At 41.4% G+C, this 24914-nt stretch overlaps 2 protein-coding genes across 7 annotated transcripts in view; both read left to right on the top strand.

Moving 5' to 3' along the window:
* TRIM2 (tripartite motif containing 2) overlaps nucleotides 1-20792 on the top strand; it is a 52597-nt gene extending 31805 nt beyond the window's left edge. For all 5 annotated transcript variants that reach the window (XM_082237626.1, XM_082237628.1, XM_082237625.1 and 2 more), the window contains exons 3-12: nucleotides 1804-2041; nucleotides 5058-5209; nucleotides 5862-6042; nucleotides 6861-7584; nucleotides 8859-8962; nucleotides 9231-9398; nucleotides 10083-10251; nucleotides 11807-11877; nucleotides 14768-14908; nucleotides 16349-20792. In XM_082237626.1, coding sequence (XP_082093752.1) covers nucleotides 1804-2041; nucleotides 5058-5209; nucleotides 5862-6042; nucleotides 6861-7584; nucleotides 8859-8962; nucleotides 9231-9398; nucleotides 10083-10251; nucleotides 11807-11877; nucleotides 14768-14908; nucleotides 16349-16501 — 2101 coding nt within the window. In that variant the 3' untranslated portion in view covers nucleotides 16502-20792. The remainder of the gene's footprint in view (nucleotides 1-1803; nucleotides 2042-5057; nucleotides 5210-5861; nucleotides 6043-6860; nucleotides 7585-8858; nucleotides 8963-9230; nucleotides 9399-10082; nucleotides 10252-11806; nucleotides 11878-14767; nucleotides 14909-16348) is intronic.
* A 2267-nt stretch (nucleotides 20793-23059) lies between these two features.
* The window catches only part of MND1 (meiotic nuclear divisions 1), a 38406-nt gene continuing 36551 nt past the window's right edge, over nucleotides 23060-24914 (top strand). For both annotated transcript variants that reach the window (XM_082237770.1, XM_082237769.1), the window contains exon 1: nucleotides 23060-23218. In XM_082237770.1, coding sequence (XP_082093896.1) covers nucleotides 23216-23218 — 3 coding nt within the window. In that variant the 5' untranslated portion in view covers nucleotides 23060-23215. The remainder of the gene's footprint in view (nucleotides 23219-24914) is intronic.

The following is a 24914-nucleotide window of genomic DNA, read 5'->3' on the forward strand; positions in this document are numbered from 1 at the left end:
TGATAATTCAGGACTTTGGCCTACAACTCCTATCAGTCCCAGCTGGCATGGCCTTGCTGTCTGGGGCTGATGGAAAATGTAATCCAACAACATACGGAGGGCACCAGGTTGCAGCTAGAAGATATGCAGGACTTGAACCGGTGGCATTTCCCCCTACGTTGCATTTCCTTTCCAGGAAAAGAAGCAGAGAAGCCTTATCATTTTAAAAAATGCTGCAGCTCTGTCTGAAAGTGGAAACGACATTTCCACCATTTCTGCTTTTGGCTTTTCATGGTTTGTCTGTTTTCATTTTGTTAAACTGCTTAGTCTACCATGTTCCATAAGCATTTGCTTTGCTCTTTTTTAATGTTTCGAATGCAGCGCTGCTAATGACCCTTCTCTTTCTATACATTTTAGAAAGAGCTCAGGTTTTCTTGGTGTATTACATTAGAATCCGCTTCAGCCTGAAAGGTAGTCATATGCATTTGCTGCCATGGGCTGATTTTTGTCTGGATTCATCTTTTGGCACGCTAGTGCAAATGCTCAGAGTGATGGGCCTAAAGCCAAACCTGGGCTTAAAACAGCCTGTGGTGACAGATGCACATAATTGCCTCACCATGGGCTGCAGCAGTTAGAAGTCAGTAAAGGCTGGGCTTTTCCCTCACAAAAGCTAAGGTGACTGTAAGAATAACCCTCCAGAATGGTTCATCATCCTGTGACGTGGAGCCTGGAAAACAATTTGAATAGCCATAATGCTGCTGTTGCTTTTATTAACGTAAGATGAAAATGGCAAGTGATACTTTGCAGTGTTTCCCCCCAAGCTTTGGATCAGAGAGCGAGAACAAACAGATGAAAAGATGCTCTTGTAACCTATAATGGTTGTGGAGAAGAGCACTCTTCACAGCGCAAGTCTGTAGGGTCAGGAAGTAATTCCTGTGAGCAGAAGCTAAGGCTGTCCACAGGAGTCATAATTATTCGTGTTTTTTAAAAGAGCGTTTAAAATGCATTGCTTGTTTTCTGCACTCTTATCTCTGTTCTCAGATTGTGCAGATTTAGGTGGTGTATAGGTATAGGCCACAGATGACAGTGTCCTAATAAGAATGAGTGGGTACACCGCAAGAAACAAAGCTTCTGTCATACCAAAATCTGCTCTCTGGAAAAAGTTGCTGTTTTGATAGTGCAGCCTGGAGGCAGTCTCTTCTTCTTGTACTAATTCCTTCCCATCTTTTCTGAGGTTTAGACCATAGCTGTAAACTTACAGATTTGAAAATAAGGGACCAGCAGCCTCAAAAATAAGGGACCAGCAGCCAGAATAAGGGATTTTCCGGGCACAGGTATGTTCAACTTCTGAGCCCCTTTGAGCCAAAGGCAGAAAGCCCAGCCAGCAGCCAAACGAAGCCTCATCAATAAGGGACAGCAACGGGACATGGCGCTGGGATAAGGGACTGTCCCGCCAAATAAGGGACGCTTGACAGCTATGGTTTAGACCGTCTCCAGTCATCTCACTACATCATTGCCTTTTTATTTAGGTAGAACCCCCTAGTGCTCACTTCCACCTGTGGCTGTCCAGATGTTGCTGTACTACAACTCCAATCCATTGGCCAAGTTGGCTGGGCCTGATGGGAGTTGGGATCCAATAACTTCTGGAGGGCAACATGTTGGGAAGGCTGTCAGAGTGTTTTGTTCTTCCCTCTTGATATGAGTTGCAAAATGTGAAAAAGTAAAGCTGTGTTCATGATTACTCTTCTCCTACTAGGAAATCGCAAACAACACAGTTTACTTTTTGCTTTTGATACTGGCTTATCTTTTTACCATCCTCATTAGGTGCCTACAGAATTACATTCCAGCCCACAGCTTAACCCTTTCTTGCCCAGTGTGCCGCCAAACATCCATCTTGCCAGAGAAAGGGGTTTCTGCTCTTCAGAACAACTTCTTCATCACCAACCTGATGGATGTCCTGCAGCGAACTCCAGACAATAGCATTGAGGAGTCTTCCATCTTGGAGACTGTCACAGCTGTTGCTGCAGGGAAGCCACTCTCCTGCCCCAATCATGAAGGAAATGTAAGTGGATTAGGTGCCTATAAATAAGGATTCATCAATTTATTTGGCAGGGAAATGGCAATTTTCAGTGGCTCACCCTGAAATGAAAGTTGGGGACTATTGGACTTGCAAATGATTTATTAATTTCTGCAATGACAACATAAATCATTTGCTTGATAGATTTTATTCAATCGATTGAATGCTTTCATTGGATACTGTACTAGAGAGAGTGAATTGGGATGAATTTGTGTGTGGCATCAAATTAACTCTCAGTCAGCCCAATATTGATAGTTTTGGTTATGTTTTTGTTTTGTAGGGCATTGCATTGACATGTCATGATATTGATCATGGTGGTTAGTAAATGTGTTTTCTGGCTATCAAGATGAGATGTTAATGTTCTATAATTCATTTAAGCTGTATTTTGTACATCAATTTTAGTTTTAAGTGAAAGCAGCTGTCTGTAATTCAAAAGGTGTATTGCTACTTTTGCTCTTCTTTTCATCCATAAATGAAATCAAGTATTCATTGAGTTGAAATTCCATTTCCATCTCCGTTACCACCACTGTTGTGAGTCCTTTCCTATCATCAGTCTATTTTCAATCTTTACCAAGCCGGTGCACTTCAGATGTTGTTGAATTGCAGCTCCCCATCAGCCCTGGCCAGCGTTGCCAATCATCAGGGTGGGTGGAGGTGGGACCCTAAGAAGCAATCTGGAAAACACTTTGCTGTGGAAGGCTGACTTAGGCAATCCAGATCATAATAGGTAAATTAGGAAGCAAATGAACTGCAGGAGGTGTCTACAGAGCAAATATTTCCAGAGCAACAAAGCAAACAAAACAGAATAACATCAGATTTAGGGTGGTGTGGGTTGTTCACCAGTACAGGGCATGCAAACTTGATAAGCTCCATAACTGAGCAGATCCATTTGGGGGTGCCAATTTTGGGCTCATATTGTAAAATATTCCCCAAGTCTGCCCTTGAACAGAAGGGAAAGCAATCCCTTTCCCAGCAAGTTCTTAGCTAATCTGGCCTAGGTACAAGGTTTGGGAGTATTCCTTTCTGATAGCAGGTCATAGCCTGCATGTGGACAAAAACCATTCAAGAGAAATATTATTATATTCAGCTTTATACCACCTGGCACAATTGTTTTCCGGTTATGGTAATCAGTGGCACTGAAAGATGAAAAATCTGCATAGGGCACATATGCTGAAAAGGGTCCTTGGGAATAAATGGAGCATATGGGCAGAATTATGTCATTATTCCACTTGAACTGGTGGGTTGGCATCCTTGTTGTTGCATCACGAAGCACTATATTGCATTAAAAGTGTGCCAATATAATGTGAGCGGAATTGCAAGCATTGCTGCACATGATTAGGAAGCTTTTCGTAAAATTGAAATGTAATTAAGTGCTTCGCAGCATGACTCCTGGATGTAACACACAGTGCTGTACACTTATGGCCCTCCTGATGTCATTGGCCTCCAGCTTCCATCAGTCTCAGCCAACGTGGCCTACAGTCAAGGAAGATGGGAACTGTAGGCCAGAAATCTGGAAAGCACCACGTTCCCCTGCTCTTTCCTCTTCCCCTCCTCCAATTATGATCATTGTCCTCCTTTGTTCCTAAAATCCCCCTTCTGTTAATGTGTCACTCAAAGCAGGATTGTGATTTTTTCTTGATTTTATTTTTTTCTTTCTGTAAACCGCTTTTTACAATTAAAGGGTGTATGAAATTTATGAATTGATTAAATAAATTAATATGACTTTTAAGAATCCTGTATTACAAGACAAAAATACACCTTTCTTGTAGGTAGGCTGGTAGCATATGTACCTGCTTTCCATCTGCAAATCAGGAGATTTATGATCAGTAAGGTCCACTCCTTACAAACTATATATTCTTGTTGGGACCATGACATCTTAGTTTTAGGCAATAAGTTCCAGGCTTTCCTTCAATGAGACAGTTCTTCATTGCATGGAGTTTGCTTTCTTTTCTTTTCTTTTCTTTCCTTTCCTTTCTTTCTTGAAGAGGTATCCAAACCATCTTGGGAGCACATGCAAAGTATCTTTATCTTTCTGAAGTATCCAGACTCCACTAAGTAAGAGTAGTGCTGTTCAAAACAACCTTAAACAGATTGTGGAAACTTATTCAGTCCTTTTTCTTTTGTAGGTTGCAGACTAGAAATAAGAAAGTGAAAATGTTTTATCCTTTGTTAGATGAAAAGCTTCTATTTCTGTTTCACCAAGTCCTTTTTATATAATTCCTTTTAATGTTCTCTTGCTTAGTTTGAAAAATAACTGATGCTCTCTCCCTCTGGTAAACTTTTAAATGCCAGCCCTAAGCAGCAATGATCACTCTCTGTTAAGCTTTTGGCTGCCAAAAATATGGCCCTCATTATATGCAAACCTGATGCCATTCTGCTTTGTGATTCAGAGTGCATCACTAATGCCTTAGGCATTTGTGAAGTAACTTAATACTGCTAAAGCACAAGGCATGACAGTTTTATCTGAAACCAAATAGTGAGAAAATGACAGCCATGAGAAAGAACATGACAGCCGTGAGTGTACCTTTTGGAATTTCAAGTACCCTAAATTGTGTATGTATTTATTTGCGATTCTTAAAAGTAGGGGAAAATTCATACAAACCACAGCTATAAATCCATGGCATTAAACATAATCACTGCTTTTAAACATTTTAATCACAAGCAAACATTTTGTTTGATGGTGCAATAGGTTTGAACTCCAGTCGTCAGCTCACGTGGCTATTTTTCACATAAATCCCATTCTGTTGACTTTTTTTGCTTGCAGGATTTGTAGCAGAATTTTTCCCCAGCACAGGGCATTAGCAGAACAATCCAGTGCACATTTATTCAAAAGCAAGCCCATGGAAGTCTGTGGGACTAAGGCTGCAATCCTTGCCCTGCTTACCTGGGAATTCAATAGGGCTTGTATCTGAGTAGACATGCTCAGTATTCAAAATGGTGTGTCTCTGTTTGGAAAAACTGGTATTCTGCTGATAGTCACACTCTCCCTCTCTGTAATCAGCTGATGGAATTTTACTGCCAGTCTTGTGAGACAGCCATGTGCCGGGAATGTACAGAAGGCGAGCATGCAGAGCACCCCACGGTACCTCTCAAAGATGTAGTAGAACAACACAAGGCTTCGCTTCAAGCACAGCTAGATGCTGTCAACAAAAGGTATGGAACCTCCTCTGCAATGTGCACGCTTTAACACACGGTGTTAAACACATAGGAGTAGCCCTGCCCTACCACCCCAGACATTATCACCTGCTCTCTCTGCTCTGAGATCTCCAAGGGAGGGGTTCTTCCCAGGGGCCTCTGCTTTCCAAGGCAGCCAGTCTGCTTTCCAAGGCAGAATACAGTGGTACCTTGGTTTTTGAACCTCTCAAAAGTTGAACATTTTGGTTTTCGACTGCCGAAAACCCAAAAGTAAATGCATCCATTTCCGAATGCGCCTCAGAAGCCAAATGGCTCCCACTGAGTGTTTCTCAATTAAATTTGCAGACTGCCTTTGGTTTTCGAATGTTTTGGAAGTCGAACAGTCTTCCAGAACGGATTACGTTTGAAAACCGAGGTACCACTGTGTTATATAAAGGACTACAACTTTCAAAAGGGGTGCCTGAGCTTGCTTTCTCTTGCCTCTTTCCCCATCCTTTTCCTTGTGCTATAAAGTCTCTGTAACAGAATTCCTCTAAGAAACACTTGAAATCTGATTTGTATCTTTATCCCATTGTGATCGCCAAGAATAAAAATCTTGTTGCATGATGTCACAAGGAAAAACTATGGCAATTCTATTTCAAACAGCACTTGTGATTTATGCTTCCAACAGGCTTCCAGAGATAGATACAGCACTTCATTTCCTATCTGAAATTATACATCAGCTGACCAACCAAAAGACCAGCATCGTAGATGAAATTCATTCCACTTTTGATGAACTCCAGAAGACTTTAAATGTCCGCAAGAGTGTGTTGCTCATGGAACTGGAAGTGAATTATGGCCTTAAACATAAAGTAAGACCCTTGTTCTTTTTAGTCATATTTTATTTCATTTGTGGGGTACGTGATGCTACTGGGAGAAACAATGTCTGAAATCTAATCTTTAACTGAGAGAGAGGCTAGGAAATGGCATGTTTGCCATGTAAGGTTAATTGGGAACACAATTAATCCAGCACATCCTTGAACAAATTCATTTTATCCAACAAAATTCCCTTACAAAAATGCAGAAGTGATATGTAACACTTGAGTCAGAGATATATTTTTAATTGTTCCAGGTTTTTTTTATTAAAAAAACAAAAACTATGGCAACAACAACTTTATATTGCATCATTGTATCATAGTTATTGGTTGTATTTTCATTTTTTACTTTTCTTTTCTGGATAATATTAGTCAAATAGTTGTAAAAATCTTATAAAAGCTAAGTGTCCCTATCTTGGGGATGGATGAAATACAGTGTTCTGGGTCTTTTCCATATATCCTCATATGAAAATGTTTATCTGTCTTCAGTTTGGCCCAAGGCTTGTTCATGCAATACAAAAAAAACACAACAGTTTAGTTTTATGTCAAAATAATGCCATGAACAAAAGCTCTCCAAACTGGAAGCTTTTTTTTTTTTTTTTAAAAAAAAACAATCATCCAAGAGAACTTAGCACTTATTTGATCAATGCTATTCAGGTGTTTTGTTTTGTTTTAATAGAGCCCAACAAATTTTCTGCAACATTATTCCGTTCAAGGTCATACCTCTACATTTCCCATGATAGATGGGAATTCATTCATTGGGCTACTTGGTTTAAAACTAAAATCTAAATAACCACAGCATTCTGTCTATCCAGGTCCTGCAAACTCAGCTTGATAGCCTATTGGAAGGACAGGAAAACATAAAGAGTTGTAGCAACTTTACAGCCCAAGCACTCAACCATGGAACCGAGACGGAAGTCTTGCTTGTTAAGAAGCAGATGAGCGATAAGCTGAATGAGCTGGCTGTCCGCGATTTCCCACTGCAGCCTCGTGAGAATGATCAACTGGACTTCATAGTGGAAACGGATGGGCTGAAGAAGTCCATTCATAATCTTGGTACTATTTTAACCACAAATGCTGTCGCTTCTGAAACAGTGGCCACAGGTGAAGGACTGAAGCAGACGGTGATAGGACAGCCTATGTCGGTCACCATCACCACCAAGGATAAGGATGGTGAGCTCTGTAAATCCGGGAATGCTTACCTCACGGCTGAGCTCAGCACGCCTGATGGGAGTGTGGCGGACGGAGAAATACTTGACAATAAAAATGGCACTTACGAATTTTTGTATACTGTCCAGAAAGAAGGGGACTTTACCCTTTCCTTGAGACTCTATGATCAGCATATCAGGGGCAGCCCGTTCAAACTCAAGGTAATCAGGTCGGCCGATGTGTCCCCTACCACCGAAGGAGTTAAGAGGCGTGTGAAGTCTCCTGGCAGTGGACATGTGAAGCAGAAAGCTGTGAAAAGACCAGCTAGTATGTACAGCACTGGCAAAAGAAAAGAGAACCCCATTGAAGATGACCTGATCTTCAGAGTAGGTATGGAGTGCTTTGCCTTCTAAATTATTTGGATTGCAATGTCCAGCTGCAAACAGAGTGTGCGAAACTATTGTTTTAGGATAAGCGTCAACACTAAGCAGGAGAGAAGAACCTGTGGCGCTCAAGCAATTGTTGGACTCCGGTTCCCATCAGCTGCAACCAGCATGACCAGATGATGGAAGCTGTAGTCCAGCAACCTTTGGAGGGTCCTTGGTTTCCCATCCCTGCCCTAGGACATTATCTAGCTCAGAGGTGTTGGTTGATCGATGGATATTCATTTGAATGAAAAGTGGCATAGACATGCATAGTGGCCTACAAACAATAAATAACAACACAATAAAACATAATAGCACATCACAGATACAGTGTGAATCATATAAAATAATTAACAAATCATCAATAAAACAGATGCAATCTACAAAACGCTACTCACAAAACATCAACTAAAAAAGAAGCTGAACAGCAAAATTACAGCAAAATTCATATAATTAACAAATCAGTATGGCTTTTGTAATCTGTAAAGCAATACTAACAGCATTAAAAAATAGCAGCAAAACATAAGCTAAGCACTGTTATGTTCATACACACACTCTTCAGTCCCCCCAAAATCGTAATCTCACTCTATTTGATTTGTTAAAATACATATAATATTGTTAAGCTTGTTGTAAGTGAGCCTTAGTCCTACTGTAGTTGAACTTTTCTAACTAGATGGCTTTCCCTCTAATTTTCTGTGCCAAAAGTATTGTATTTAGTAATTGTTGTAAGCACTTCTGAGAATGGGTGGGGGAATCATCCCATTTATATTGCTTATGGAGTTCATGATTCAAAAACAATATTTCTGTCACAGGACTGCTTGTTTATCTCATCCCTCAAAGGCGTATTCCAAAACCTTATTATCTTGAAAGGCAGCTGGAATTCCCTCTTGGACATTCATGCACACAGAAGTCCCTGCCCATAGTGGGGGAGAAAGGAGGGAACAGCACACTGAGCTCCCCCAGAGTCCCAGACACCCCTGTGCTGGAGTCTGTGGACCTTCCCCTGTTGATCTTTATATTGTATATTCATGATAATGGTTTATTTTCTCTACCCCAACCATTGTGAAGCCCCTTTCCATGCAATACAACTAGACTCCTAATGATGAAACTGCTGATTGGACCTAGAGAGTTGAAATGAGTTTTTGCAGCCATGTACTTGACTTCTTTCCTAATTGTTTTTATATCAGCCATGTACTTGACTTCTTTCCTAATTGTTTTTATATGTACATCTCCTTTTAGGTACCAAAGGGAGAAACAAAGGGGAATTTACAAATCTTCAGGGAGTAGCTGCATCTACAAATGGAAAAATATTAATAGCGGACAGCAATAATCAGTGTGTGCAGGTATGCTCGTTTTTCTTCTCTTTACCCATAATGGATTGTTTTGGAAAGACACAGTATTGATCAAATGCGGAAAAGAAACATGTTCTCGGATTATAAGATCTTGATAGTGAAGGATTCATAATTCTGCGTTAAGTTCACGTAATGACTCAAATGCCACTTTCCAGTTAAAAATCCATTCATTTATTTAAATCTGCACCCCACCTTTAATCTCATGGATGTGTATACATGGATACATCTTACGTGAAAAAACTATTTTTGAAAATTACAGATATTTTCCACTGATGGCCAGTTCAAGAGTCGTTTTGGTATACGGGGAAGGTCCCCTGGTCAGTTGCAGCGGCCTACGGGAGTGGCTGTGCATCCATGTGGTGACATCATTATTGCCGACTATGACAATAAGTGGGTTAGCATATTCTCCTCTGATGGAAAATTTAAGGTAAGTACAAATAAAAAAATACAAGGAAACTCACTGCCATTTTAAAATTAATAGTTTGGTAAGCCAATGATTTTTTTTGAAGGCTTGGGGAATTGATTCTGTATTTCTTGACTGAAGAACTAACTGTTGGTGATGTGGGAAAGGATGGACAAATTCATGCAGATGAAATTCTTTTGTTCTGAGATGGAGGGAGGGGTGGGGTGGGGTGAAGACTCTAAACATTTGCCCTGGTATTGACTTAAAATCATACAGGGTGCGAATCCTTTTTTCAACCTGAGGGTCTCATTCCATTCTGGGCAACCTTCTGAGTGCCAGAAGCAAAAGTGGATAATGTAACAAATATACATTTTTACCTTTGTACACTAGGCCATTTTCTACAACACTCTCACACCCCTCTCTGGTTCCATCCAGGCCCAGAAGAGTCATTAACAAAGTTCATGGTTGCGTTTTAGCCAGGCAAAAGGGTGCAAAAGCAGGGATAGTGAGTGTTGTGGCCTGAGGGGATTTCAGAGGGCCAAACAGAGATCACAATGAAAGTCATTACTACCAATCTCTTGCACTAATTTACTACAGAATCTTCTCCCAAGTATGAATAGTGGCAACGCTAAAAACCCAGAGAACATTACAGCAGTCCAAATGTGTGCATGTTTGAAGCAACTTTAATCTTTTTCTTTGCTCCTGTAGACAAAAATTGGATCTGGAAAGCTCATGGGACCAAAAGGTGTTTCTGTGGATCGCAATGGGCACATCATTGTAGTGGACAACAAAGCATGTTGTGTGTTTATCTTCCAGCCAAATGGAAAAATAGTAACCAGGTTTGGAAGCCGAGGCAATGGAGATAAGCAGTTTGCAGGTATCAGTTGCTGTCTAATATGCATTTTCCTTTATCCAGATTGTGTGTGTGTGTTTGAGCATGCTGAAAAAGCATCACTCTTAACTTCACCACAGTAAGCAAGACACAATAAATAGACTGTAGTCCATTAGTGCTGTCACATGTCCATAATTTCCTGGACATCACCAAAACTTTGACAGCTTTGCCAAGAAAAGCTCAACAACATTTTGAAATACGGCAACCCTCTGGTCCAGGCATGTCCAAAGTCCTAATCCAGCCCGCCGGCTAATTTAATCCGGCCCCTGTGGCAGTCTATTTCTTGGGGTAAAATCCCCCCAAAAAACTTGAACTTTCACCTTTGGTTGGCCCTCACAGCCTGTTACTTCATCTGGCCCTCTTTGAAAAAAGTTTGGACACCACTGCTCTAGTCCATGAACAGTTATGTAGTTAGTAATAAACACACACAGCTTTATTGTGGTCTATAGACCCAAAATACACAGTACAAAAATAGTATATAAATTTATTTGTCATGAGACTGTTGTATTTGCTTTTCTAAACAGGAGACATACAATTGCTTTTTCCTTTTTTAAAAAGGTACTACAGGGGCTCAGTAAACACATGGGTTGAGTGCATACCATACATTTAAAGTACATTATTTTGCTTAACTAATAATGGGAACTGCAGTTTATTAAGGATGCTGGGAATTGTAGCTATGTGGGGGGTAAACAGCTTTTCCCAAACAGTCTTGAGAACTGTAATCCCCCCCCCCAATTTTATTAATCTGGATTTTCAAGATAGCCTGCAAAGGAGAACCATAAAACAAATATAAAACAGATCAAAAACATCAGCAACAAAAGCAATCATAGCAACAGTAAAAATACAAAAAGCAGTAGATATAAAATCAGTAAAAACCCTGAAATGTGGGTGTAATTTTCACTCTAGTTGTTCCTTAGGCCTTTGGGGTGAGGGGAAGCAGTCTTTCAGGAACAACAAAACTCCTCTGACTCCTGTGGTTTGCTGATCATGTCTCGTTTTAAGACAGAGGGAGTCAATGTGATGATCTCCACATCTGGCTGGACCCCAATTTCCATCAGTCCGAGCCAGCATGACCAAGAACAAGAAGCATGCTCACTTGCAGATGTTAAAAACAAATTTTATGTAGTCTATTGTTCAACTTGGAAGTTGTACTAAACATTTAGTGGGTGGAAACCAGTCAAACTGGTTTTGAAGCTGGCCAGGTAGAAACCTTTTTATTTATTGTTCTCTAGAGTACTTGTACTGTGCCCAAGTTCATAATTTTATTGAGTTTATAGCTGATTATGTTCTTCTTCAGCCATTAACATGTGACAGTGAATGCAGCAACATGTAGAGTTCAAAATGGAACCTTGAAGCACCCCCTGGTGCTGCCTTTTCCAGAGCCACCTCCAATCAGGCATGCTGCTAGCGCATTGGTCCACATCAACCATTTTGATCAGAACCCGCATGCAAACTGCTACTTCACATGGACTGAAATATTGTTGTCATGATTTATCTTTCTTCCTGCATTGAACTTCCTTCCTTCCTTCCCTTATCACAGGGCCTCATTTTGCAGCCGTCAACCACAATAATGAAATTATTATTACCGATTTCCACAACCACTCAGTCAAGGTACGATGCTGTTACTTCTTCATAAAATATAAAATCCCATTGACAATGCATTGAAGCCGTTACTCCCAATATGTAGTTAAATTCACAGGTGTTGTGCATCAGCCAACGAGAAATAATTGATTACGTTTAGAGGTGGGGAAATACTTGGATTAAGTCTCTTGCTTTGCTCTTTTAAAACAAAGCTGTGTATGTTCTTTTAAATTGATTCAAGAAGTACGAAGTTGGATCTCTAGAAAGGAGCTCTTGGAGTCATTTCACACCATCATTTTGACTTGCTAATTGTCACCTGGAGAAAGTTACTCTTGTGCCAAGTATTCAGGATACTCTGGGTCACTTAACATAATTGCAAAATTACTACATAGAAGTAAGCCATGTGTGCCATTGACTGCACAGGAAGCTACATTATACAAAGCTGGAATGAGGAATTTGATGGACCCTGGTCCATCTACTGCAAATCATCCAGAGATCTACCAATAGATGTCAGTCTGCCTTCTGCCCACCCTGCACTCAGTGACCATTGCTACACCCTACAGAAGCCGTACAGAGACCTTTCCAAGTGGGTTCTGTGATAAAAGTAATGTGTAGAACAAAGGCAAGAGCAACAGGAAGGCACAGTCCCACGTGGGTAAGAGAAATGTTGCAGGGGCTATTATAGGGCTTCTTTCAATCTACATACAGCTGAGAAGTATAACTCTTAAGTTGGAGCTAAATGGGCAATTTTGAATTGAGACTGTTTCTTATAGGCTTCTGGAATTAGGCAGGAAATAACAGTTCCTGTGGTTTGGATTACAATTAAGGAAGCAAGACCACAGGAGAGACCCTAAGTAGATTGTTGGCAGAGTTTAGCAGCAGGGGGGGTTTCCTATTTTAATAAACATATATCCTGAGAAGCAGCAATTGTTCAGCAATGCAGGATTTCCTAATGACAACAGAAGTTTTCAGTTCTATCGCCAGGCTCTGGCAAACAAGGAAATAAAATATGTTAGAAATCTTGACTGAAAATGGGGAAGAAATTTCATTGCCATCCTGCTAATAAAATGGAAGGGAACACAAAGCTGATCTGGATTAAGCTCCTGGTTTCAAAGGTATGGCCCAGCACATGGTGTTCAAAATACACTGTGGCCAGGATTGTAGCTAACACCCTTCCTTTCATACTGGAATGGGCAAGGGCAACTTTCCAAACTTTTCTCTGTAATTGTTGTGGCCTTGCAGCTCAGGGAATATTTTCGACACACTGATTTGTAGTATAAATAGAAAATGGCCTTGACCTTCTGCAAACTCCTACGTAAATGTTGCCACATTTCATTTACACAGGACAGTCTACTATGTATCATACCCAAAATACGGGGAAATGGAAGCATGCAAATATAATTTTATTGAGAAGCATGGATTGTATTATAAAGTTGTCATGAAGCCAAGCTTTCGTGCATACTTATGGTTCTGTTTTTTAAAACACACACACACACACACACACACACACACACACAATTAGCTAACAGAAACAGTTTAATTTTAAATTGCTAGGAAAGCAAATCCTCCCCCCCCCCTTCAGCTCTCCATGCGTGGGAATGTTACTGATTACAGTGAAAGGAAACCCCCATGTGGGAGGGAGGATGCACTAGGAAATTGGATTTGGGGCTCTTTTTAAAAATGGGCATATATGACATTAATTCTGTGATACTGGGCATCTTTCATTTTTTGGAATTGGAAAAAAAAAGTTTGCATGATGGGACTTCTAGTTTCTCTTCCCATCCTCCAGCCCCCCCCCCAACACCTCCCCAACAAATCTGTTCTGGAGGGACACCCCAACCCTCCAGAACAGATGTTGGGAGCATACAGAGGGCTGTTGGGAAAAGGAGAATAAGAAGGAACTGCATTGCGCAAATGAGTGTGTAATGCTAACCATGGTTTAGCACTATGGACATGAGTTGGAGTGAGCATTAGTGAGACTTTGACTTCATATGCAGCTGGGAGGAGGACTTTAGCAGCTTTACTTTCCCTAAACTGGGTTGCCATTGTGTGCAAACCAAAGATAGTGGTTGATATCTAATTCTGGCCTGTTTCAAAACAGCTACAAACTCTGCTCCTTTGAACCTGGCTTCTTAAATTAACCTGGGTGCTCCCCACCCTCACTGAATCACAATTTTTGGTTTGCTTGCAATGATAAGATTAGGAGAAAGTGAAAGTCAATTCTGATGGAAACCCACTCTCCCAGCCACACAGAAGGAGGGGAGGGGAGAATGCATGAGCTTGAGTCACAATGGCTTATTCCAGCTTGTGTCTGCAATACCAAACAATGGCTTGCTGCTACATGTGCAGAGGTGTGCAGTGCAATCCTATATGTGTTTGCAATAGGATCCTGTTACAGAAGAACAAAAAATGATTTTTTTTGTGTGTGAGAATAATTTCTTGCAAGCAAATCATGAACTTAACCAGGGTTTGTTTGTGGCTTACCACACATGCTTTGTTTGGGAGAGATAAGCAATGAGTCCGGGTTCACACTTAACAGAAGCCACCATGGCTTAGCTCCCAGTAGCACAGCAAGGGCTTAAGACCCTTGTTTGTTCAGCTAAGCCATTGTGTGTCAGCAGCTTAGGAAGGCTTTAATATTTTAGGCTTTACAAAACAACAACTTGCTGGTTCCTTCTTGCACAGATTGCTATAATTTTCTTCTGCAGACAGTACTGTCATTTTTGGTTGGTTTAACTATACTTTTGTCTATGACTTGGTTTCTTCCTGTTGCCTCAGAAAGGGAATGTTTGTTTTCCATTAAGTTTTGATTTATATGTCTGAGGATGATAACTATTTAATTTTGGCTTTAGGCTCTTAACCTTCATCATCAAGTACTATATAATTTGTGTCTTGATTTATTTATTTTTAATTTATTCAGGTATTTAACCAGGAAGGTGAATTCATGTTGAAATTTGGATCTAATGGAGAAGGGAATGGACAGTTCAATGCTCCAACAGGAGTAGCTGTAGATTCTAATGGAAATATTATTGTAGCAGACTGGGGAAACAGTCGAATACAGGTGAACAAGTGATTTTTAAGTCAGTTGGCTCAGTATAATGTATGTTGTTTGGATGGGGATGTTTCCTCATCTTTGGGTCCAGGCATCCTATCTCTAAAATGTTCAACTACAACACAGTCTCTTGCATATTTACAAATGAAGTAAGAGTCCCATTGACTTTCCAACTCGGTCTTCCTCTGAAATAAGCATTGCACCTTATTGTGCTCGGGTGAGAAAATATCAATGAGTAATGGAGTAGCTGTGTAGTTAAGGGAAGGGGAACTTGTGGCTCTTCAGCTGGTAAGAAGCATATGTCAGGATTAAAGGTGTGCCCATTTTAGGAACTAAACACATCCTTCTGAGAGGAGTGGAAACTCCAATACATGACTATATTACCCGTTATCTCCCCTTGTACCCAATAAAAGGACTCACAAGAAGATCTGAATTAAAGAACGATTTAACGTAAGGGGAGTGCCAGCCTGTATGTTAGGAAAGAATTCTAAAATAAACCTCTTAAGTCTTAACAAGCATAACCTGAGTCCAGGTTCTTATTTCTAAGAACCCCAAGCCTCTAAACACAACAACAGCAAGAAGTGTTTCCTGTTCTAACCTGGTAGCAGACAACTAGATAGGGCAGAGCATAGATAATAGATTGATTCAATTTAAAATACTTGGATGTTTTGCGTTTCAGGACAAAACCCTCCTAAGGCAATTTACAAAAGATAATTACTCCATAAACCAAGTTCTAATATACCTATAAAACCCAATTACAGAAAAACTTAAGAACAGCAGCAGCTGTTTCAAGCTATTTAGTACCCAACCCAGGGCACTTTTAAGAGAATGGAGTTCAAAACAGTTTTTTAAAATTTATATAAAGATGGGCCATGCATACTGAGAGAGAATTCCAAGGTTATTTGGGCCACTGTTGAAAAGGCTCTGTCTCTGATGCCCACCAGTCTGGTGGCTCTTAAAGGCAGGTCTGAGAGTTTTCTATGGGTGCAGACAGCCCTTCAGGTAACCTGTTCCCAAAATTTTTAGAGCTTTAAAGAGCAATGCCAGTGCTTTAAATTAAGCCTGAAAATGATTAGAAAATATTGGTGTGTCTATGCTCTGAGCCTAGGTCCCAGCAAGCATCCTTGCAGCTGCATTCCTGTTGTTGTTGTTGTTGTTGTTGTTGTTGTTGTTATACCCGCCCATCTGACTGGGTTTCCCCAGCCACTCTGGGTGGCTGTGAACTATCTCTAAATACAGCCTCAGGCAGATTAAATTATGTGAGTCTAGTCTGGGTGTGACCATGGCAGACTTTCAGCAGATTGGGTCGTAGCTGGTGACTTTGCCACCTTCTACAATTCTATTTACTTCATGTGAATCTGCGTGGCTGCCTGCATTTATGCATATTAGCTTCTAGGTATCCACAGTTCACTGTCTTTGGCTGACATTCTCTCTTTGCCTTTTTCGCAGGTTTTTGATGGGAGTGGATCCTTTTTATCCTATATTAACACATCCGCCGATCCACTTTATGGTCCGCAAGGTTTGGCCCTTACTTCAGATGGTCATGTTGTAGTTGCAGACTCTGGCAATCACTGCTTCAAAGTCTATCGATACTTACAGTAACAACTGCGGCGGCTCCTGCTCAAGAAGTTACTAGCCTCTGAGGGCCAACATAGATCTTTTTGTGTGTGTAGGATGTCTACTTCTTAAATATTTCAATTTTAATACTGAAGGAGTCTCCAGTTTTTGTTTTTTTTTAATTTCCAAACCTACCTTGTTTACATAGGACTTGCACCTCATATGTTACGCACTGAACTGATTATAAGGATTAATAAATAAGACCCTCTTCCCTCCCCACCGAATTTAGAGACAATGGGATACTAGATATGTGAACTGCAGCTTGTAGATCAGGCGTTCATGTAATTGACTGGGGGGGTGAGGTTCTGAAGGAGGGAAAAGAATTTTAAAAGCAACATGATCTAAAGCGTTTATTTAACATGTGAATGGGAGCACTTGTTTAAAGCTTCCATTTTTGGAAATTGTTACTGTAGAGCATTATTTAACCCAGCAGGAAGTCTGGAAGTCTTCTAGATCGCATAGCGCTAGTAAGTATTACACTTGTAACATTCTTCAGTCTTAGTAACTGTAATGAGTAGTTTCTTTTAGTAAAGAGATACGGTTAGCCCTTCCTGTCAGACCTAACACAGCTTAACTTCTAGCACTACAAAAATCAATGCAAACTTCTTGCCCTCTGTGGGATTGATGTACATGTTTATCACTTTTCCTATTGCTCAGTATGTGTTGTAGGGATTTTCCCGGAAACCTGAAACTTCTAAAAAGCTATGGGAATATATTCCAGTAGGGATAGATTACTGCTGGCACTTCATAAAATCAGTTTCCTATTAGCGCTGTACTGATTCATTAGGAAGTTAATTGCCATTATGTCAACCTCGCTAGCTTCACACCTGACACCCATGTTTCAGACAGGTTCTTGCTATGGTTTATGAAAGCAATCTGCTTTGTTCCAATTGCCCATTTTCACATAGGATAATAAGCCACACATGTACCACATCTGAGGGCCTGCCTTGTGCAACCAAAGGAGAGTTTGGTGGTCGACAGTTTTTTTTGTTTGTTTGTTTCATTTTGGATAAAACCAAGGGTTACCAAAGCAGGTGTGCATTTGTTTGAATTCCAGAAAGACTGAGCACCAGAATTAATTGAACAAGTCTTGGAAGATCCTTATGAGTGCAAGAGTGTTCTACAGAGGGATTTCAAAAGCTGTTCATGACTTCCTCCCTCATATGCGCATGTAGTGTGGGGAACAAAAGAACAAGGAGCATAAATGTAGGTGATAACAAACAGGAATGTGCATAACCCTGTGTATGAGAGAATGTTCTGAAAGGGTCTATTTCCCTCTCTTCCCCTTCCCACATACAAGTCTTGCAACTTATAATTATCAGATTCACCTCAGTGCTTGCAATGTGTTTTCTCCTTTTGCTTAAGTTATTTCCATCAAATACACTTTTGCCTACATTGTTACATCAAGTGAGAAAAATACATTTGACAGCAGTGTGGGGTCACGAATTGCCTCCGGCCTTACGCAAGAAGATTCCTGATGGTGTGGTTCGTGAATCCCAAATTTTACGTTTTTCTTCTTGATCTTTAGTTTGACCTATCAGGGTGGAATCTTAATATCAGCCAGCCTGCACTTTTGGGGTGGGTAGAGCCTTAAAACATTTAAATAATGAGTACAATGAGAAGACTTGCAAAAATGAAGATTATTACCTACTTTGCCCACAATACAGTAGCTAAAAAGTTGGTTGTTTTAAACTAAGGAATAGATAAGCACTGTTTAAAGGCTTTTACTCCTTCTCACTTACTGTTATAAAATAAACATCTTAAATGAGTAATGCTAAAAATCTAAATTTATGGTTCCTGGATTAATATTTTTTAGTGTCTGCAAAGGCAATAGACAGACACTGCATGCTGTTAGTCTCAGACACTGAACCACCTTGAAATCTATTTAAATTCTTTGTGAAAAGGGATATCCTATTTACAATTTTATATGTATTTATTAAGCCATGCAAGCAAAAACAAAACAAAAAAACCTTAAGCTGTCTCGTAATTGTTATTGAACTTTTAATATAAAGGAACTCACAAACTGTTAAGTATGTTATTACTATAGACGTAATTCACAACATATTGTCAAACCAATCTGGCTTAAAATTTTAGATGCTTATGCTTTTATAAACATGTTCTTGTGACAAAAGGAAATATTCACTTGAATGTTAGTGTTCTTAGTTTGGCAATTTCTTAAACTGGATCTAGGAACACAACTGTCCATCATGATACCTTCTCACTTCAAGTGAAGATCTGTGCTCACATCTCAATGGAATTTTTGTAGGAGCCCTTCCCAGTGAATTGTATTAGGGAAGCATCCAAACTTAAATTGTTATAAATTCACACTTGGAGACCATTTCATGCATGCGGACATTGTCCTTCAAATGCTTTCCTAAAGTAATTGTTTCTTAATCCTAGTAAATAATACCTTAGTAATGTTGTATGTACTACCAACTCAAATTTTAATTATTGCTTATTTCCTTTACAACAAAGCTAACATATGTTAAGGGTAATGTGGCCTTTCCCTCAATATCTAACTTTTTTTTAAAAAAGATCCTGGTTCTTCCTTGATGAATTGTTAAGATTTATAATCTGTTGGTGATGCACACTATTTACAAACTGGTGCTAGTCTGGAGCATTGTTGAATTTCATGTTTTTACCAGACGATATTTTGAAAGCTTAGCAACATCAGCTAACCGAGCAGGGGGCAAAATGAGCGTTTGAAAATTAGCTAGCAATAATCAAAATGTTTCTTGCTCACCAATTTCCAGTTGTTCACAATTGTTGCCCTTTACCTGGTTAGCTGATGGAAGAAATGAAAAATAACCATTGTATAAATGTAACTTCTTCTTTTTTAAGTCATTTTTGGGGGGCCGGGCAAACATTTGCCAGAATTACAGAGTTTACAAAGGCAGGGATAAGGCACCTGTGGCTCTGCTGATATTGTTGGATTCAATTGATCAGCCCCATGGGCCAGTGATCAGAGATGATGGAATCTGTATTGCAACATATGAAAGGCCACACATTCCCAATCCCTGATCTAAGGCATGACCCATCCCCACTTACACTGCCAAACCCACAGCCTAGGACACATCTGCACTACAGACCTAAAATGGATTGGTAGTAAAAGGTTGCCCCATGGTGTTTTTTTGGTGATTCTGGTTTATGTTTGCAGTGTCCATCTTCTGTCAAGTGGTGCCCAAAGGTAGAGTAATAAGTAGTAAATGCATCACGAGCAGTGCAAGTACATGTGTTTAATTAAGGTAAACACTTGCTAAAAATAAGCCTAAAAATGTTGTCAGTTCATTTTTCAATAAACTTGCAAACTGTACATTGAATGATTTTTTTAAACTGTAAAAAAGGAAAACTGATAAATACTAGTAAAGTTTTTACACTGATTTAAAGTTTCAGCAAAGTAGCAAGAAAAATATTGTCTATTGTTGTTGTCCTTTGTAAACATTACAGGGCTTTCAACTTTACAGCTGATTTTTTTCTTTGATGACTAAGGATCTAGTGTTGCCATAATGAAAACAAGTGCCCATTAAGTTATGCTTGTTGTGTGAGGAAATGAATTTTTTAATTTTCTTTTTAATGGATGATAGTAAGAAACAAAATGTTAATGTCCATTGAAAATGCTGTTGAAGATGAACTGTGAGCAATGATTTTCAAGGTCTGTGTTTGGAGAATGTATGGAAGATGTTTGTATTTAGCATAGGATGATTCCAAAATGGTGGTAGTTTCCGATGAATGTACCACGCTTAAGTGGATGTTTGTGAGCAACACAGCCTTAACCCTGGTGGTTTGCTTTCTTGCTTTATGACATGGGAATGTTCCATAATGTGCATCGTGCATTGTAATCTCCCTGCGCTAGAAACTGAATTGTTCAATATGTTGTACCTTTCCAGTCCTCGGAGTGAACGACTTTTTTTGTACATTCCAGCTTTGTAAGCCAGTTTCATATGTTTTGTTTAAAGAATGCTATAAAGTCTTGCACTCTCTGAAAACGATGCTGAAGTATCTTAAGTCAATTTTTCTTTCTTTCCCACCACAGCCATGCACCCTCTCTTGTTGAGAAGAAATATAAACTTTGTCTAGTTAAGGCTGAGGATGAAAGGTGTTCATTGAAGAGTGTTTGTGTGTAGGTTTAGCTTTGTGTATGCCATGGTATTTTTATGCTTTACCTAACAGAGAAAGCTGAAAAGAAAATACCTTGTGTTGGAACAATAGGAAAATTCAGTCAAATGTGTATCTTTTATCATGCACAAACCCCAGAAATAAAAATAAATGAATAATGTGTGTTTCCTTTTTTTTTTTTTACAATGTTGTATTGATTTGTTTGTATTGTTTTGTTGAGCACTTCTTGTTAATAGGGCAGAAGAATATACAGTATACTGAAGAACATAATTTTATAACACATATACAAAGAAGCAGAGGGGAAGGCATTCTAATGAACATTAGGTCATCTCCACACATACGTACACCCAAGGCATAGAAGGTGTGCTAAGATCCCGACTTCAGACCCTGATATCCACATGTTCAGCATGAAATTTGAAAAAGGAGCCTTGAACTGGCTGAGAAATTCTGCTACCAGTGCACCTACTGGAGATTTATATACATAAGAATTACAGTAAGTAGCTGATAGTGTTTTTATGTGTCCTGTTTGCCCAAGTAGCGGGTGGTGCTGTGGGTTAAACCACAGAGCCTAGGACTTGCCGATCAGAAGGTCAGCGTTTCAAATCCCCGTGACGGGGTGAGTTCCTGTTGCTCGGTCCCTGCTCCTGCCAACCTAGCAGTTCAAAAGCACGTCAAGTGCAAGTAGATAAATAGGTACCACTCTGCTGGGAAGGTAAATGGCGTTTCTGTGCGCTGCTCTGGTTTGCCAGAAGTGGCTTAGTCATGCTGGCCACATGACCCGGAAGCTGTCTGCGCACAAATGCCGGCTCCCTCGGCCTATAGAGTGAGATGAGCGCGCAACCCTAGAGTCGGTCACGACTGGACCTAATGGTCAGGGGTCCCTGTTCCTTTACCTTTAAGTAGCTGATAGTGTTTTATGTGTCCTGTTTGCCCAAGTAGTGAAAATTCTGTAAGAGTCCAGTTTTCTTTATAAGAGTAAAGTAGCACTTGAGACTTTTAGGATTACTTTGTTGGTTTACCAATGTACAGGAAGCATGTAGTGGAAAGAAACAGACTTTTGTGATGTAGATAGCACTATTGCTAATTCTGACTAAACGACCCCTTCGATTCTCCAAATGCAGAAAGAAAACCCTACTTCATGATTTGTGGTAGTGACGCAAGCTGGGTTTGCGCTTTTAAGATGGCTGTTTAGAGGTTTAAATAAAAGAAGCACCACATCCTTTCAAAGGTTCTCGTGTGAATTAACTGTTTCATAATCTTTGCAGGTAGACATACTACTTATGCTGGATTGCATTGGAGGCATAGCAGAATACTGTACTGCAGATAGGTTTTCTCGCTCTTGTCAGATGTAGAGTAAGGAGCAGCAATGGCGTAGCGTGGGTTGTCAGCACCCGGGGCAAGGCAAGTAGTTTGCGCCCCCTAACCCGTGGATTTGCGCCCCCTAACCCTAGCCCCCAGGGACGCGGGTGGCGCTGTGGGCTAAAGCCTCAACGCCTAGGGCTTGCCGATCGAAAGGTCGGCGGTTCGAATCCCCGCGGCGGGGTGCGCTCCCGCTGTTCGGTCCCAGCGCCTGCCCACCTAGCAGTTCGAAAGCACCCCCGGGTGCAAGTAGATAAATAGGTACCGCTTACCAGCGGGAAGGTAAACGGCGTTCCGTGTGCGGCTCTGGCTCGCCAGAGCAGCGATGTCACGCTGGCCACGTGACCCGGAAGTGTCCCCGGACAGCGCTGGCCCCCGGCCAATAAATGTGAGATGGGCGCACAAACCCCACAGTCTGTCAAGACTGGCCCGTTCGGGCAGGGGTACCTTTACCTTTACCTTTAACCCTAGCCCCCAGGTGTTGCGCCCGGTGCGGCCGGCCCCCCCCTGCACCCCCCACGCTACATCACTGAGGAGCAGGGAGAAACCCCCGTGCAAAAAAGTGCTGCGGAACATAGACTTGGGGGCGGGGAAGGTTAGAGTCCCGGAAGCCGGCTGAAGCGTGGTCCTTTTATTTTCCAGACTGAAAACGCGCAACTCTTTTATCTTGCTGCGCGTTTGTTCAAGGACAAATGAACGAGAGAGAGATCCCCTTTCCAATTTTGTGGGCTTCTTAATAACTTTATTTAGATAGCTAACTCACTCACTCACTGCGAGTTTGGAAGATACTGTGTTCCAACAGCGGTCATTAAAAACGTAGTAACAAATAAAGAGCAAATCAACAACGGGGGGAAAAACCCCCGAAACCCTCCACGGAAAACAAGCAAACAAACCCAGCAACTGAGATGCCAAGAGCTTGGCTACGGCGACGTCCATTTTGGGAGGGCGGGAGGATTAAGGGAAGCCGGTGAAAACGTTCCTGGAAGTGTGTTCTCTGGCGCGCGCCTCTCCCACTTTTCTCCCTCCTAGCTCTATGGAGATAAGGGTGGAGCGAGAGAGGCGGTGGCGAGTTATAAAGGGCAGGGCCGGCTCGGCGGGGCTGCAGTACCTCCTTAAGGGCGCCAGGTGGCGGTAGCGTACCAGGGAGGGAGGGGGCGGAGCAGCGTCGGCGTCTCTTCCCCCTCAAACTCAAATTCCCGCCATCCGGGGAGGGAAGGAAGAGACATGGTAAGGTATCGCCGCCGCCGCCGCCGCCTCTTGGGCTCTCCGCGCTCTTGCCGGGCTCCTCCCGCGCCGCCAACCGGTTCCCTGTGCGGCGGGGATGCTGTGGCTGAGGGCGGGTTCAGGTTGCAGTGGAGAGGGTGGAATGCGCTGCTCGCGGGGTCGGCGCAGGCGGCTATTCGGCAGGCGCAGCGAAGAGGGGGGCGACACTTTAAAGTAGCTCTCCCGCTCCCTTGCTATATATGAGAGCCCAGCTGCCTCAGAAAAAAGGCCCTCCACATTAATGGACTTCTTTCCCATATATATATATATATATATATATATGCTGTCGTTTAGTCGTGTCCGGCTCTTCGTAACCCCATGGACCAGAGCACGCCAGGCACTTCTGTCTTCCACTGCCTCCCACACTTTGGTCAAACTCATGCTGGTAGCTTTGAGAACACCATCCAACCATCTCATTCTCTGTCGTCCCCATCTCCTTGTGCCCTCCATCTTTCCCAACATCAGGGTCTTTTCCAGGGAGTCTTCTCTTCTCATGAGGTGGCCAAAATATTGGAGCCTCAGCTTCAGGATCTGTCCTTCCAGTGAGCACTCAGGGCTGATTTCCTTCAGAATGGATACGTTTGATCTTGCAGTCCATGGGACTCTCAAGAGTCTCCTCCAGCACCATAATTCAAAAGCATCAATTCTTCGGTGATCAGCCTTCTTTATGGTCCAGCTCTCACTTCCACACATCACTACTGGGAAAACCATAGCTTTGACTATACAGACCTTTGTTGTCAAGGTGATGTCTCTGCTTTCCCATATATATATATATATATATGCAGGTTTTGGTGTCTTCGGGTGTCTTCCCGTGTAAGAGTCGGGGTGTCTGTGCGACGTTTCGACGAGGTCTCACTCGTCATCTTCAGGCTGGTGCTTTCGGCTTCTTGTTACTGGAACAGAGCAGAATATATATATATATCCCACCCGTCTTCCAAGACAGCCCCCTGAACTACCTTCTATGTTGTCCTCTCAACAACTTTGTGAAGTAGGTTAGGGCCGAAAGTGACAGTGAATTGCTTCATTGTGCCTGCGGTCAGATTGCCGGGGGGGGGGGGTGACATCTCTCTGAAGACAGGCATTGATTTTGATGGGAGATAAGCAAACATTAGCTAAATAAACGGGGGAGACGGGTGTCCTTTTTGTAGCTGTATTCAGCAGTGTGCCATTGAGGCATTCATAATGGCTTATACCAGAAAAGGGGGTTCCCCAAAGAGGGGTCCAGGGACCACCAGCAGTCAGTGAGTTTCATTCGGAGGGACCCCGGAAGGTCTGTGGATTTGTGGCTGGAAGACTGCTCATCCAATGCGTGAAATGTTCGTATGGAATTCTAATGGTATTTTCACAGGTTCTTTTATTTATTGTATATTAGCATGTTGCAATTTGAATTCTATGGAATAAAATATATAAAATTAAAAAGCAATTAAAATCCGAATGGCATCTAGCATAGCACATTACAGTTGTTGCAACAGGCAGAAATATTATTAAGTAATCTGCCAAGACCCTCGACGTTCTTCAACTGGTCTGTGGGAAAGTTTGGGAATCACTGTACTAAACAACTCACACTGTGTCCTACCGTATAGTTTGTAGAACTTCATAGGAGAAGTACAGATGACTCAAACACTAACCTAGTCTGTCCCTTCTCACCCTGGTTATAGCA

Source organism: Podarcis vaucheri (genome assembly GCF_965113315.1).
Source record: "Podarcis vaucheri genome assembly, chromosome: 9".
Classification (NCBI taxonomy): Eukaryota; Metazoa; Chordata; class Lepidosauria; order Squamata; family Lacertidae; genus Podarcis; species Podarcis vaucheri.